This window comes from Phyllostomus discolor, chromosome 9 (genome assembly GCF_004126475.2).
Source record: "Phyllostomus discolor isolate MPI-MPIP mPhyDis1 chromosome 9, mPhyDis1.pri.v3, whole genome shotgun sequence".
NCBI lineage: Eukaryota > Metazoa > Chordata > Mammalia > Chiroptera > Phyllostomidae > Phyllostomus > Phyllostomus discolor.
Window position 1 is genome coordinate 104427825 of NC_040911.2, and position 14523 is coordinate 104442347.

Here is a 14523-nt window from a genome sequence, read left to right on the forward strand (position 1 = left end):
CAGGCCTGCAAAGGGACGGCGGGGGCCGCACGGGGTAGCAGCCACAGGGGCCGCCGCTGTTGCTGACGCGCGTGGCTCCCCACCCGCGGCGGGGTCCGGCTTCCTCACCCCGGCGCTCAGGGCTGGACGCCCGGCCTGCGCTGGCCAGAGGGCCGGGGGCACAGGCGGGCCCGAGCTCCCCCGCGGGAGGGGCGGGGGCGGGGACAAGGAGTGGGATGTCCGCTCCGCAGGGCCACACGCCCCCTGCCGAGGACTCCGGGGGAGCAGCCGCAGGACCGCACGGCGCACCCCGATTTCCCAGCGTGCATTTCTTCCGGGTCCCCTCCCCCACCCAGGACCCGCCCCCGAGACCCCCTAATGCTCCCGCGGGCGCTGAACGCCGTCGGGGACGGAGGTGAGCGTGCACGGTCGTCACGGGAGTGCCGCCAGGTGTCCGCCCCGCCCCCACGCCAGCCCTTGGGTCCCTTGGACAGTGACCTTGCGACCCACGAAGAACATTTCCTTCCTGCTCTTTAGACCCCGGGCTGGGAACAGGAGCAGCCCACGCACAGCCGGGCCCCGGTTTCCACGGAGATGGCCTTGGGCTGAGACAGGGAGGCCTTGGAGAGACCCTGGGGCGGAGGGATGCGGATCCGCTTCCGGGTCGGGGTGGAACTCCCTGCTCAGCACTGAGCCCCCCAGTCCTGGCCTGGTCAGTGAGCCCCCAAGTCCCAGGCGGTCAGAGCCCAAACGCATGTGGGGGCGCATCCTGCTAAGGAGCCCCGAGGGTGTCATGTGGGCCCCCCTCGTGACACCCCCGTGGGGCCCCCTGGAGCCCCAGACAGGACTGGGACGAGGTGGGACCCGGTCGCTGTGCCCCTTGCCGAGGGCTCCTGTCCCCCCCCCCTGTCCCCCAGGGCCCCAGGACCAGTCAGGACCCCTCCTGGGGCTCTCCTGGCACCGCGTGCCCTGGAGTCCCCAATACGGCGGCTGCATTTTTCATGCTCGTGTGCCTGCCTGTCATCGGTCCCCTCCCCGGGGCCGTGGGGCAACTGGGGGTGTCCACTGTCTGCTCAAGGGCAGCCCTGCCCCCGTGGGCCTCAGGAGAGACCTCGGACACTGCAGATTTCCACCCCGGGACTGCAGACACCCCCCCCAGGGTCTGCTCACTTCAGGGGGCCCCCCAATATCTCGAAGGGTGCCGTGAGTGCGCCCGGCCGGACCGCCCTGACCGGGGAGACCAGGCAGAGGACGCCAGGTGGCTGGCGCAGCTGAGAGAGCGGGGGGATGTTTGCGTTTCTGTGTCCTTTTTCTTTGCCTTAGAAAAATCGCTGGCGGCCAGCGCAAATGTGTTTGCCGAAGGAACGGCTGGTAAAGTTCAAGGTCGTGTTTGGATTCGGTCCCAGCAAACTGAGGCCGAGGATGTGCCAGGCGGGGAGGGGGCTGCCAGCTGCCAGGGGCACCCGAGCCGGCAGCCGGCGCAGGCGGGGCGGCCAGGGCTCTGTGCACCAGCCAGGGTTCCACGCCACACTGGCTCAGGCCACGCCTCGCACCCACAGCGTGCATCCCCCCCCCCGAGTGGCAGTGCGCCCTCCCCCACGGGCCCTGGTGGCCCCGGGTCACAGCCTGAGCGGTGGCTTTGGTGCCGTCAAGTCTGTACCCACAGAGTTCAGACCCCGCATCCTGTCCAGACACTCTGGGAAGGCCCCTCGATCGGAACCCCACAGCCTCTGGAGTTTGGGGGGTGGGTTCAGGGAAACTGTGCCCATGCCACCACCCCTGGGAGGTCAGAGGCGGTCTGACTGGGCGCACCTGCGGCCTCGGAGTTGGGTTCCTGAGTCTCCCGAAACCAAGGCCCTTCCGGACACAGACCGGGCCCGGGAGCCTCGGCGTCCCTCCCAGTCCCAGACAGGAGGAGCTGTGGGCGGCGCTCATCCCGGGGTCTCGGCCCTGTTCTTCCGCCAGGAGCGAGAGGCCCACCCTCGCCGGCCGCCTCCTGGCCACGCGGCCAACAGCCGTCCACGTCAGCCTGCTCCTGACCCCAGATCCAACTTCCGATTCGTACACCTGAGGCCGAGGGCAGAGGGCCGGGGCTGCGAGTGCTTGTGTGTGTGACCTAGAGAGAGAGAGGAGTGAGGAAAGGTCTCGGATTCCACATTGTGAGCCCCGCAGCCAGCGCCCCGGAGGGAGAAGCTCAGGGCAGGGAAGTGGTCTGTGGGGGGCGCTGTGGGCCCCTGGGTTCCTACAGCACCAGCCACGGCGGGGCCCCAGGGACAAGGGATGGGTGCCGAGGACAGTGAGGCCAGCGCAGCCCGGAGCTCGGCCGGCACCCGCCGGGGAACCAGGCACCCAGGGTCGGGGGCACACTGCCCCGTGAGTCTGCCTGGGTGTGCCCACCCTTGGGTCCCATCTCGTCGGCCGCCTCTCGGGGACCCCGCTCCTCAGGTGCTTCCCGAAGGCAGAGACGTGCTGGGGGTCTCCCACGCCTGCTCTTTGTTTCTGGGTGCGCTCTCCTGCAGGCTGGGGTGGCCGCGTCCCCGCCCACGCCGAGGGGGCGCAGCGAGACTCAGCCCAGGCGAGGACTGACGAGCCCTAGTTCCGGGCACAGGGCGTGCGGACCCTGCCGATGGCGCCGGAGTCACCGTGGCCCGGCCCGGGCGCGTGTCACACTCAGCGCTCAGTCGCTGCGCGGTGCGTTCGGTGGCTGTGCCCGGCCCCCACTAAGGGCCACGCTCAAGCCCGTGCAAGGGCGTGGCAGCGTGGCGGGGCCGGAGGGCGGCCGGCTCCCTCTGGGGATGGGCGGGAGGGTTTCGTGAGCCCGACCCCCAGCGCACGGGCCCAGCACGGGCCCAGCACCGGCCCCACAGTGCCGCCTTTCCCCGCATGTCACATCGGTGGGACCATACCCTGTGTGGCCCTCTCAGACGGGCTTCCGCCGCTTAGCAACACACGGCGGAGCTCGCTCCACTCTCTTCACGGCTGGACAGCCCATCGGCCGTCCCTCTTCAGAGCGAAAGGAAACGGAATGTGGGCGTTTGTCCAACTGACGTTTCTGAAGCCCCTGCTGGTGCCAGATGCCCCCAGCGGTCGGTGCCGGAGACCTGGGCGGGGAGAGCGGGCCCAGAGCCCGTGGCCCCAGCGCCCACAGACTGGCCGAGCGTTTGCAGCCGCGGCGAGGCCAGCAGGGCGGTGGCAGTCTCGGGGGCACAAAGGACAGTCTCGGGGCTGCCCCGGCCTCCTCCAGCACCTGGAGGGTGGTGCCTGGACTCACTGTGCAGCTGCGGCGTGTGGGGAGGGTGGAGGGGTGGGCAGAGGGACGGAGGGATGGGGGGGGGCGGGGGGGCAAGCAGGCTGTCGGCAGGCGTGCTCCTGCCCCAGCACAGCCCCCGCTACGCGCTCACCTCTGCTCCTCAGACCTTCCCCGACTCCCCTAACAAGGAAAACAAGCGGAAGCCATGTCTCGCGACCGCGGCACAGCCCCCCGGCACGCCGGGCTGGGGGCCACGCAGCAGCCTGCTCCCGGAAATGTCAGGCGGGCGGCCGCCGACCCGGCAGCGGATCCGAGCGTCACTCGCTGCCCGTCTCCCGGTCACCTGCGCTGCTCTCCGAGCGAGCAATTAGAAGTGACGAGGGTAGAGGGTTAACCCACAGCCTCCTAATGAGGGCGCCACGGGCTTCTCTCCGTGGGCGCGAGTTTTGGCACCAGCCGCGACAAGCCTTGCTGCACCGGCCCTGCCGCAAGCCGGCGGGTTGGCCGGGAGACACGGTGATTTCCCAAGGAAGGTTTTGCGCATTCCTGGAGAAAGGGAGGGGCAGGTGCCGGCCGCGCAGCCGAGGGCCTGCTTGTGGGCAGTGCACGCTGGGGGTCAGGTGGGCGTGGCCCTCAGACTCAGGCACTGGCGCGGACCCCTCCCCACCGGTTCCCCGAACTCCCTTAAGGCTGGCCCCCAAAAGGGGGTGTCTGCTCAGGACACCCCTCACTCCCAGGGGCTGCTGGACCTCCGGAACCGCCCCTGCGTGACCCAGGTGGCCCTTCCCTCCTGGCTGACCCCACACACCCTACAGGGCTCCCCACCCGCACACCGGGGACTCCCAGCCTGGTCGGGGGCCCCTCTTGGTGGCCCACAGAGGCCTGTGTGGTCCTTTCCCCGTCGCCTCCCAGCCCAGCCTCCGTCTGTCCCGTCTTCCCGTGTGGGTCCCAGAGCCAAGCACCAGGGGCCACACCTGTCTGTGGCATGGACACCCTTGGGCGACCTTGGGCCAGGGCCTTTGCTCCGTGGGCCTGTCTCCTTCTGGCTCAGACGGGTGACGAGAGGCGGGCCAGCGGGAGGGCGGCGGGCTTGACATTTGCCTCCGACGCCCCCGCACCCACGCCTGCTTTGTCAGCACCACACACGGCGCGGCCGCGTCCTGGAGCACCGCGGGCCCTCCCAGGGGTCCGGTCCCACGAGTGTCGTCGGGGATCCGCTTGGGCAGAACACGGGGCCGGCTCACGCCTTTCCGGCTCACCCCTCAGCAGTCACAGGACTGCCGCTCTTGTCCAAGCCAGTGACGATCGGGCGTCAGAACTGACCGGCTCCCCGGGCCGCTGCTGACCTTCGTCTGTTCACCGTGGGGCGAGTGGCGCCCGAAACGCAGCCCGGGATGTCCCACCCCTGAAAACGGGGTCATCCCCTCGCCGAGGCGGAGCTCCACGGAGCCGCAGCCCGCGGGTGACCTTGGCCGGTGCCACGCACCTGGGGACCCCGCTCGTGGGGCCCCGGTGTCCCCCCACGTGCGTTCTCTCCGGCCAGACGGGGCGGGATCACCTGCTGGCTTCCCAGGGAGAAGCACCTCCGTGTTAGCCCGACGGGGGGAGGTGGGGCGCCGAGGCGCGGCGTCCCAGACGCGGGAACACGCATGTTACATGTCGTCGTGGCGCCGGCGACAGTGAAACGCGGTGGGCGCGGAGGGAAACACCGGATCACGCGTAGCGGCGAGGGGCTGGCTTTGCGCTTCGGGGAGAAACAGTAGTTAAGTCCCGTGTGTTGTGACAGTGGAATCGCTTCAGAACCCGGGCCACCCCCCACGCTTGCCGAGGCGCCCACGCTTTCGTAAACACTCGGCAACCTCGCCCGTGGCTCCCGTCGGCAGAGCCCGACGCCGGGGGCTGGTGCCGTGTCATTTATGGCGGCGCGTGGGTAGAGATGTGCCCCGGGGGCCGAGCGGGGGCCGCCCCTGGACGTCCCCCCCGCGGAGGGACGCCCGCCGGCCGTGGGGTGGGGGGTGCTGGCCGTCGGTGCCTGACTCAGGTCTGGCAGCGAGCACCGTGCCTGCCGGTGGTGTGGGCGCCCCCGCTGCCTGCACCCCGTGTCCGGGCCACCGAGGGGGCGCTCGGCTGCCCCACGGCCTCTGCCGGCCCCGCTCCGGCCCCGCCGCCCGGCATGTGTCGGGCTTGTGTCGGGGAGTAAAACGAGCCGCCGGAGAACACAGCCGTTCCAGCTCCGCTCAGAGCCGCTGGTCTCGGCCCGCACTCGGCCGTGTCCCGGCTGGGACAGGGCCCTCGAGCAGCCCCGCCGCCCGAGGGCCAGGGAGCCGCTGTCCAGACGGAAAATGCCCAGCCCCCGACTCCGGAGAACCCCGGGCCGGGAGGCCACGCGGCTGCCTCTCAGATTTCTCACGAGTGCGTCCCTGGTCTTCCGTTTCCTCTTTCATTTTCAATAAGCAACACTTCTTTTTCTTTTTTAAAAGGTTTTATTACTTATTTTATTTTTTAGAGAGGGGGGAGGGAGAAAGAGAGGGAGAAAAACATCAGTGTGTGGTTGCTTCTTGCGCCCCCTACTGGGGACCTGGCCCGCACCCCAGGCATGTGTCCCGACTGGGAATCGAACCAGCAACCCTTTGGTTCTCAGGCAGGTACTCAGCCCACTGAGCCACGCCAGCCAGGGCTTGGTTTCCTGTTTCCAAGGCCTCTGTGTGCTCCCGGGAGAAGAGGGACACCCAGCGCCGGAAATCAGCACGGGGTTTATGTCGCCGATTCCTGCTGTTGTTAGGGCCCCGAGCCTGCCGCCTCAGAGCGCACCCCTGCGGCCGCCGCCCCCCCCCCGACCCGCACCGCCCTGACCCTCCTCTCCCTCCTCTTGCAGTCAGGTTCCGCAGCTGTCCGGGGACGGAGGGGACACAGTATGAGACCAACAGCATGGACTTCAGAGTCGGGGCGGACGGCACGGTCTTCGCTGCCCGGGAGCTGTGGATCCCCTCCCGGGGGGTGGCCTTCACCGTGACCGCGTGGGACCGCCGGACGGCCGAGCGGTGGGACGCCGCGGTGCGGCTGCTGGTGGCCCAGACCTCGTCCGGACACCAGGTAAGGGGGACCGCACGGGGCGGGCGTGGTGAACATCCTTCCCCCCCGGGGTCGCTGCCCCGGGACCTCTGTACGTGCCCTGAGGACAGGCGGACCGCTCAGCGGGCTGCACTGACGGGGGGTCCCCTCTGACCGCCCACCTCCCTGAGGCAGGGCCATCCCCCCCCACACACACACTGCTGTCACCACCCTGACAGTCCAGGTCACGGTTCCCACGGGGCCCACGTTTCCAGAGGGTGCTGGGCCCGGCCCACGCTGCAGCCTCTCCTGCCTGAGGCTGGGGGTTCCCGAGGCTTGGGGGCATGGGCGGTGGTAAGACAGAGCCCACGTGGCCAACCATGCCGGACAGCCAGAGCGGCTGGTGTCAGAGTGACTCAGAGACGGCGAGACGGAGGAAGACAGACGGAGGAAGGAGATGGGTGGGGGAGAACAAAAGGAAGGGAAGGAGGTGGAGGGAGGGAGGGAGGGAGGGACCGGGGAGGAGCAGTTGGCTCCACACACGCAAACCAGAGGTCCCCACCCCACCCTGTGACGGCAGCTCCCCCGACCTGCCCGCGGGGCCCTGTCCCTGGGATGGAGTGGGGTGCACCCACCTCCCCTGGCCCTCAAAGGTCTCTCTCTGGTCACTGCGCGCCCCAGCAGCCCGTGGTTAGCCCCAAACCCTCCGTGTCGTGCATCATGACTGTGACAGGTAGCCCCGTTCGGGACGAAAACACTCAGCCAGCTAGAACGGGAGGGACCGCCCTCGGTCCCGTGACGGGCGTCTACGAAGCGCCGGCAGCAACCTCCCGCCCACTGCAGGGGCACCCAGAGCCCCCCGGACATCGGAACCACGACACGGCCCCCCCCCACGCACAGACAGTGCTAACGCTAACTTTAACCCATTTTTTTTAAATTCACGCAACGCACAGAGCTCCCTGGCTGGGACTGGGCAGGGTGGGGAGTTCCGCTGGGCGCACAGTGAGCAAGGCTCCTGTTGGCAGAAGGTTCTGGAAACACAGCCTCCTTCACAGGAGCGGTTTGCGGTTGTCTGAGGAGGCTCTCACGGAAGGCGTCCAGAAGCAACTCCCCGGAGGACCGCGGCGGCAGCGGCGTGGGGCCCCCTAACTCCCTGGGTCTCGGGGGTTCATCCTCCCAGGCGGAGGCCCCCTCCTGTCTGCTCCCCGGCCGCTCTCTGCCTGGTGGGGCAAACCCGCAGCTCTCCAGTCAGATGAACCCCAAAACTTGGCGCCTCTCCCCTTCCTGTCCTCGCTGCCCCTAGCAACTGCCAACGGGCGGGCGGGAACTCGGGGAGACTTTGTGTGTGCGCGGTCTTGCAGGGCAGCTGATAGCGATTCAGTTAGAAAATGCAAATGAGGTCCCACATTTCCCCCGGAGCGCCGCTGGCCCCCGGGAGCCGGAGCGGTAAATACCGGAGACAGAGGCCCCCCCCACCCGGCCGTGGTCTGACCGGGGGCCTCCCACGCGCACACGGCGGCGGCCGCCACGGGGCCGGTGGGCGCGGCTGGAGAAAGAGGAACTGGGGTCTGTGAAACCAGCACCGGGCTCACAGCAGATCAGCATCTCCCGGGGGACGCTCGGCTGTGCGACCCCCACGCCAGACAGGGGGGCCCCCAGCCACTGTGTTCTTCCCCCGTCGGGGTCCCGCGTCCCCGGCGGGTGGGCTGAGTCTGGGCCCCCCGGAGCTCCTAGGTGGCGGTCCCCGCGCACAGCACCTCCGGAGGGGCCGAGGGTGTGAATGGGGGCCTGCGGCTCTCGTTGCCGGTGACAGGGCGGGGGGGGGCCCTCGGCCAGCGTGACTGGCGGCCTCACGAAATGGGACGCTGTGGACAGTGACGCGAGCACGGGGAGAGCGGTGGGTGACGGCAGAGACAGGGCGGGTGGCGCTCCTGCGGGCCAGGGACACGGACAACCCCGGCCTGGAGAAGGCTCCCCAGGGTCACGGCCCCCGGAGGAGCCGGCCCTGCCCTCACGTGACCTCACGCTCCGGCCTTCGGGACGGCCTGCGGCCCGGGACACACTCACCAGGGGCGTGACCGGTGCCTTCCTTCCCGGGGGGGAGACGCAGCCCCGGGGGTGCAGACTGACACCCAGATGGGGGGACGCGAGTCCTGACCCGGAACCCCCCCCAGAGGCCCCAGGACCCCTTCGTACAGCCGCGTGGGTCTCCGGTACCGGCAAGAACAAGCCCCGTGGCCCGTGAAGCCCCCTCCTGGGGCCTGTGTCCTCCCATCCTCAGGCCCCCCCCCCGCGCCTTGTCCCCAGAGTCATTACCCCCTGCATCCCTGTGCGTGTGTCCACCCAAGAGGAGGCTCCTGAGGTCAGGCTGCCGCGTGCAGGGCCCCCCGAGCAGCCCCATGTGCCGTGAGCACCCACAGGCTGGGGTGCCCGGCCTGAACCCCGAACCCCGAACTCAGACTCGAGGGCTTTCCGTGAAGGGCCACATGGGGCTTAAGTGCCAGGTGTCACCTGGGGGAAGCGCCTTCACGAAGGACGCTGGGTGCCACCTGCGGGAGGGACCTCGAGTCTCTGGAAGGAGTGAGCTGGGTCTTTTGTCCTCTCCCCAAGGTGGGCCCGGGGTGCTGGGGGGGCAGGAGCGCCCGCCACGGTGACCAGGTTTCTGGGGTCACCAGCGCCCTCCGCTGTGACGAGCGCTCATACCCGGCATGCTCACACCGGTTCAGACAGCGCCGCACACGTGTGCCCATGTGTGTTTTTTCCGTGTTTCTCCACGGCAAAGACCCGCCCCAACAGCCGGCAGAAGGCTGCCCTCCGCAGCGCCTACAGCCCTCCCCCCGGCACCCCCACCCGGGGACCGGGGTTCGGTGGACGCGAGCTCCCCAAGAGCTGCAGCTTTAACCCTTTGCAGGGGCGAAGGCGCGTGTGATCTGGCTAATGGGTGGGTGAGCGGACATCTTTGCCCCCCCCCCCCGTGTTTTCCCAACTGCAGCCCCCCCCCACCAGGGCCTACGCCCCTCACCTGACTTCTCTGCCCCCTGTGCCCGGGGTCAGGCAGGGTCACAGGGTGCAGGCGGCCACCCTCAGACCGAGTTCCAGGCTGCACGCGGCCTCGGAGGGGCCCGGCCTCAGCAGCGGGACCAGGGCCCACGGCCAGGCCTCAAAGCGTCACGGACGAAAGCGTCATCGTCATGTGTCATCGGCCACCGTTTCCAGGCCTGTCCCCGCGGAGGGCACGGCCAAGGGCACTGTGTCAATGAGACTCGAAGGGGACAAGAAAGACAGGCCCCCTCGGGAAGCTGGCTGCGTGTCCCCAGGGCAGTGTAAGGGGCGACGCGGCCACGGAAGCTTCTGAGGGTGGTGGCGGGAGTGGGGAGGGGCTGCCTCGGACCCCGTTCGGTCCGGCTGAGTTCTGGCCTCAGTCAGACCCTCCCTCCCCGAAGAAACGGACCGTTGGTCTCACCAACGGACCCCGAGGTGGGCAGGTCCGTTCACTCCCACCGATAGCAACTCCGGGCAGGAAAAAGCAACACATTTTGGCTTCACTTACTAATTTAATTTCTTACCGTGATTGCATTTTTGTTTCTGTAAACCGAAGGGTAATTCTGTATCAGAGAGTTGTCACTACACGCAATTTTCTCCATTCTCTGGAGCCAGCCCTCCGCCAGGGCACGCGGGGGAGGGGCCAGGAGACAGTCCTCTGGGGCCGTCCGGGCTGGGAAAGACGGGGTGCCCGGGAGGGGCGGGGGCCAGGGTGCTGCTCCACACCCCGCCGGGCCCCGGATGCCGGCCCTGCCGAGGGGGCACCCCGGTCTGCAGCCAGGCGTAGGGTCACCCGGCACCGCGGGTCTTGGTGCGCTGGAGAGCAACCTGGCGGTGGAGAACCCCGTCCACGCTGCTCCCCAGGGCCGCTCACACCCCCGAGCCACGCCCACCCTCCCGGCCACGCCCACACGTCCAGCCACGCCCACCTTCCCAGGCCAAGGAACAGAGAGGACCCGGGTCCTGAGCGCAGGCTCCGGCCTGTCCCTGGACCTCTGGGCACCCCGGTCCCCAGCCGCAGGCGGGCGCGGGTCAGCCCCCGCCGTCCTGAGCCACCGTGGGCGTGGGGGGCAGCAGGTGCGGAAGCGTGGGCCCCAGGATGTCCCTCCCAAGTGGGTGCACGAGGACGCGCTCACACCCGCTCACTCAGGAGCCGGTTCTCTGCGCGACCTCGGTGGGAAGCCCGAGGCAGCCCCGCTCCAGGGAGAGCGCAGGAGTGCGGGCCGGCGGGCGCTGGGGCGGGGCGGGGCGGGGCGGGCGCACGGGCCGCGGCAGTGTCGTGGGCGGAGGACACGCAGCTCGGACGTCACGCACCGGTCCTTTAGAACGGTCCGGGTGTCCGGGAAGCGCGAAGGTGTCCTCCCGTTGTTCAGTGCGTGTGTGTTAAATGCAGTGGCGTCCTGTCCGTCTTTGGCTACCATGGAAACCAGCCGGAAGGCCGAATTAGGGCTCCCAGTTAAATGTGTTCAATGCTCGTGTTTGCAGGTGAGCGCGACCTGCCGTTTCCCAAACACCGACTGAAACGGAAGGCGGAGATGCAGGAGTGAGCCATCCATGCAGACTGTAGTGCCTTATTTTTTTTTAATTGAGTTTTCCGCGGTGACAGTCAGCAGCGGGGGTGGGGGTGGGGGGACACGGAGGGGGGCCGCACTGTTCCCCTCATTGAATCCTGTTGACCCCGCCCCTGGCGGGGAGCCGGGTGGGCAGGGAGCAGGCTGAGCAGGACTCACAGGGGAGTCCCCATTGACCCTGGCATCTGGGGAGTGAGCCCACCCGCCCTCACCCACCCTGAGCCAGCTGGGAGCAGCGCCCGGTCTCCCAGGGGTCTCATCCTGAGGAAGCCCCCCTTGGAGAGGAGCGGCCTCGGTCCCCAGGCCTGACCAGGAGCTGCTTGCAGGGCGGGGCCTGGCCCCCGCTGACCCAAACCTCAGGGCCCCTCAGGGGCGGCTGGACCGGACGGCGTCCACTCGTCTGTGCCTGACGGGTTGTCGGGGTGGGAGAGTGGAGACGGGACAGCCCCAACCCCGGGCAGGTCGGTGGGGAGGAGAGAAGGGCCGGCAGGACAGGCTGCTGGGTGCCTCTAGAGAGGCAGTTGGGGGCGGGAGCGGGGAAGGGGCTTCCATTCCTGGGCTGGCTCTCGAAGGGAGCAGCTTCTGCCGGGCTACCTCCTCCAGGGAACAGGGGACCCTCACGGCCCCCACACACGGCAGCAGGACACCCATGTCCACTGGCCCATGCTTGGGAGGCCACCCCACCCTGCCCTGTCTGTCAACCCCGGAGCCCCAGCTTTCCTGCTGCTCCCGCCTGGCCGTCTGCCCCTCCCACCTTCTTACCTCTTACTTCAGAAAAAGAAAAGGCGACAATTTTGAGCCTGCCCCAGGCCAGCTCTGCATTATTTGTCTCTCACATGTGAGTGAGGGTGGGACGGGACCCTTGGTGACAATGATGTGCCCCGGGGGCGTCACCTGGCCAGTCCGGCACAGAGAGTGCCCCCCCCCCCCAGGGCGGGGGTGGGGGTGGAGCGGTGAGGCACACAGGGTCCTGTGCAAGGGCAGGGCCAGCAGGTGGAGGCTGCCCCCAGGTCATTCGTTGCTGGGGGCGGGTCTGGGCTGGGGGCGGGCAATGAGGGCAACAATGGGGTGTCCGGCGTCACACTGCTGGCCCGAGGTATCCGGGCCTCGGCCTTCCAGCGAGAACTGTCGCTGTCCTCACGGCTTCCTCCCGTCCTCCTGAGCCCATCTGCCGTCTGCTGCCGCCCCTGCCCCTGAAGAGCAGCCGCGTGCCCCTGGGTGGGCGGGCTCTGGCACTCCATCTGCACGGAGCGGCCGTCCGCACGGAGGCTGGGCTGGGAAACCGGCCCGGAGAGCGACGCCGGGCCCCATGTAGTTCCCCGCCCGAGTCGTTCCCACCCCGGTCACTGCCCACCTCAGTGACCAGCAGACCGAGTCCCTCTCTGGGCAGAACTGGCCGCGGCTCCCCGGGGAGAGGGGCTGAGGGGGGGACGCTTCGTGAACGGCGGCCGATTGAGAAGCAGACCAGGGTGAGGGCTTCGCCAGGGAGAGTCCGGCCTCCGCACCGTGGGCGCTGGGAGACACGCCGCCCCTGTGTCCCAGCTCCTGTGTGGCCCTGAACTGGGGACACGTGTGTGTCTGTGTGTGCATGGACACGGGCACACACACACGTCACAAGCACACATGTAATCCTCAATAACAGTAACGCAGAGGGCACATGGTCACCGCTGCCCACCACGCAGCTGCCGTCCGGTCGGACACACAGCAGAGGAGCGATCGGGGACCTCAGCGGTGTCACCTGTCAGGACACGCTCCTGAGAGCAACCGGGAGCCGTGCTCACCAACAGTGCGAGTCTGCCCCAGCGCTCGCACGCCCAGGGTGGCCGGGTCACCGCGGGTTCAGGACACGCTCCCCACCCACGTGCCCCCCCCTCCCGGTCACCCTCGACCTTCTCCCCAGAGAGCCGGGCGCGTCTTCCCGACTGATGCCAGCGCCCGTCTGCCGACGGCTTTCGCCAGATTTTGTTACAACATTTGTCTCGCAGCTTTAAAATAGCAGCAAACGCAGGCGGTTTATTTAAACAACACCCGGGGAATCAGTGCCCTGCAAGCTCCTCCCAGCAAGCGAAGATGAAGCAGGGGGTTTTGTTTCTTTACTGGCTCTGGGAAAGCTCTTTAAGGTTCTGAGCCTCCACCTCACAGACCCCGGGAGCTGCTGCTGGCACCCGGGTGTCCACAACGGTCAGGCGGCCTGGGCTCCCGCTCCGTCACACGGCGGGGACATGGGGACCCACAGACAGCCAGCAGCATGGCCCCCGGAGGCCGGGCCTGCAGCGGGAGCTCCCGCCTCGTCCCGCCCATGGTCTGTGGGGAGGGTCCGTCCAGCTGGGGCTCAAGAACAAACGCACCAGCGACCGTCCCCCGGGGCAGGTACCGGGGGACAGCTGAACCTCGTTACCTGTGGGTGGAGGAGCCTCGGGCGGGGCTGGGAGTTTGGGGAGCACACCGGTCACCCGGAGGACCCCCTAAACACAGACCCCGCCCCCCACAGAGGCAGTGCATCGCGGGTGGGACCTGAGACTGAGTGTCTCAGCGAGCTCCCCAGAAGCTGGCGTGCTGGGGACGCCCCATAAAGCGAACATGCTGACGCCCCCTGCACTGGCGCTGGGCGGATTCGGGCGGAGACCGGGGGGCGGCCCTCGGCGCCCACAAGGCCCCGGCCACCCCTGCGGGCGTGGGAAGCATCGGGGGGAGACCACGTGGCCAAGACTGTCCTATACGCAGCCCTGCCGGGCTCACCCGGGCACGGTGACGTCAGGAGGGAGGACTAGTCACGAGGCGGCATCTGTCACCGACCAGGGCAGGGGCTGGCACAATGTGCACCCCACGGGCCGCAGGGGAAGGGGCGCGCTGGCCTGGGAAAGCCTTCGGTGCGTAACGGTGCTGCCAACGCGCGTGCGCAAGCCTAGCACGGTGAGCCGGGGCCGGCGGGGAAGCCCCAGTGGGGGGTCTGTCCCTGGTCTGCCTCCGCGGAGCCCCAGGCGCCCCCCACCGTCGTCCCCCGCGGACTGGCCCACGGCCCGCTGCTCGGGGCTGAGGGTCTGGCGTGGCTGATCCTGCCGGTTCGGTCGGTGAGGAGGACCCGTCCTTCCGGTTGCGTTGTCTGACTCCTGGAAGACACGAGCGTTCTTAGAAGTTGATCAGTCCTTTCTGTCCACTTTGCTGTTGCGTGTCTATTCACGTCTTTTTTTCTGGTTGTAAAAGAGATCCAAGTGTTTGTTGATTTGCGAGAACTCTTTACACAGTGAGGCTGTGAGCCCTCGGTCAGGCTCATCGCGAACCAAGGGTTCCGTGCTCCTCGCTTGCTTTCAGGGTATGTTCTCACAAACTAGGTTCCAAATTAAAATGTATTCGCCCCTGCTGCCTGGCTTTTTCCCGTCTGGGAGGGTTTAAAAGCTCAGATCCCATCCGTTGGTGAAACAGTTTACGTTTTCTTCCCGTTTGTGGTTTCTTCCCCCGCGTGGCTCTGGGACCTCTTCCTGTGTGTAGCTGGGGTCCCCCCTGGTGTCCCCCTGACCCCGGCCCCTCGCCCCGACACCGTCCGCTCTTCCTCTGCCGATCTCCGATCTCCGACGGCTTCTCTGCGCCAACACCGCCTCCTCCGGGCAGACCCTGACCGACTCCCCGTCT

At 68.3% G+C, this 14523-nt stretch overlaps 1 protein-coding gene across 1 annotated transcript in view; it reads left to right on the forward strand.

Moving 5' to 3' along the window:
- Nucleotides 1–14523, forward strand: part of CDH4 (cadherin 4) — a 151480-nt gene that overhangs the window by 104035 nt on the left and 32922 nt on the right. The window contains exon 3 of the mRNA XM_036009999.1: nucleotides 6105–6322. Coding sequence (XP_035865892.1) covers nucleotides 6105–6322 — 218 coding nt within the window. The remainder of the gene's footprint in view (nucleotides 1–6104; nucleotides 6323–14523) is intronic.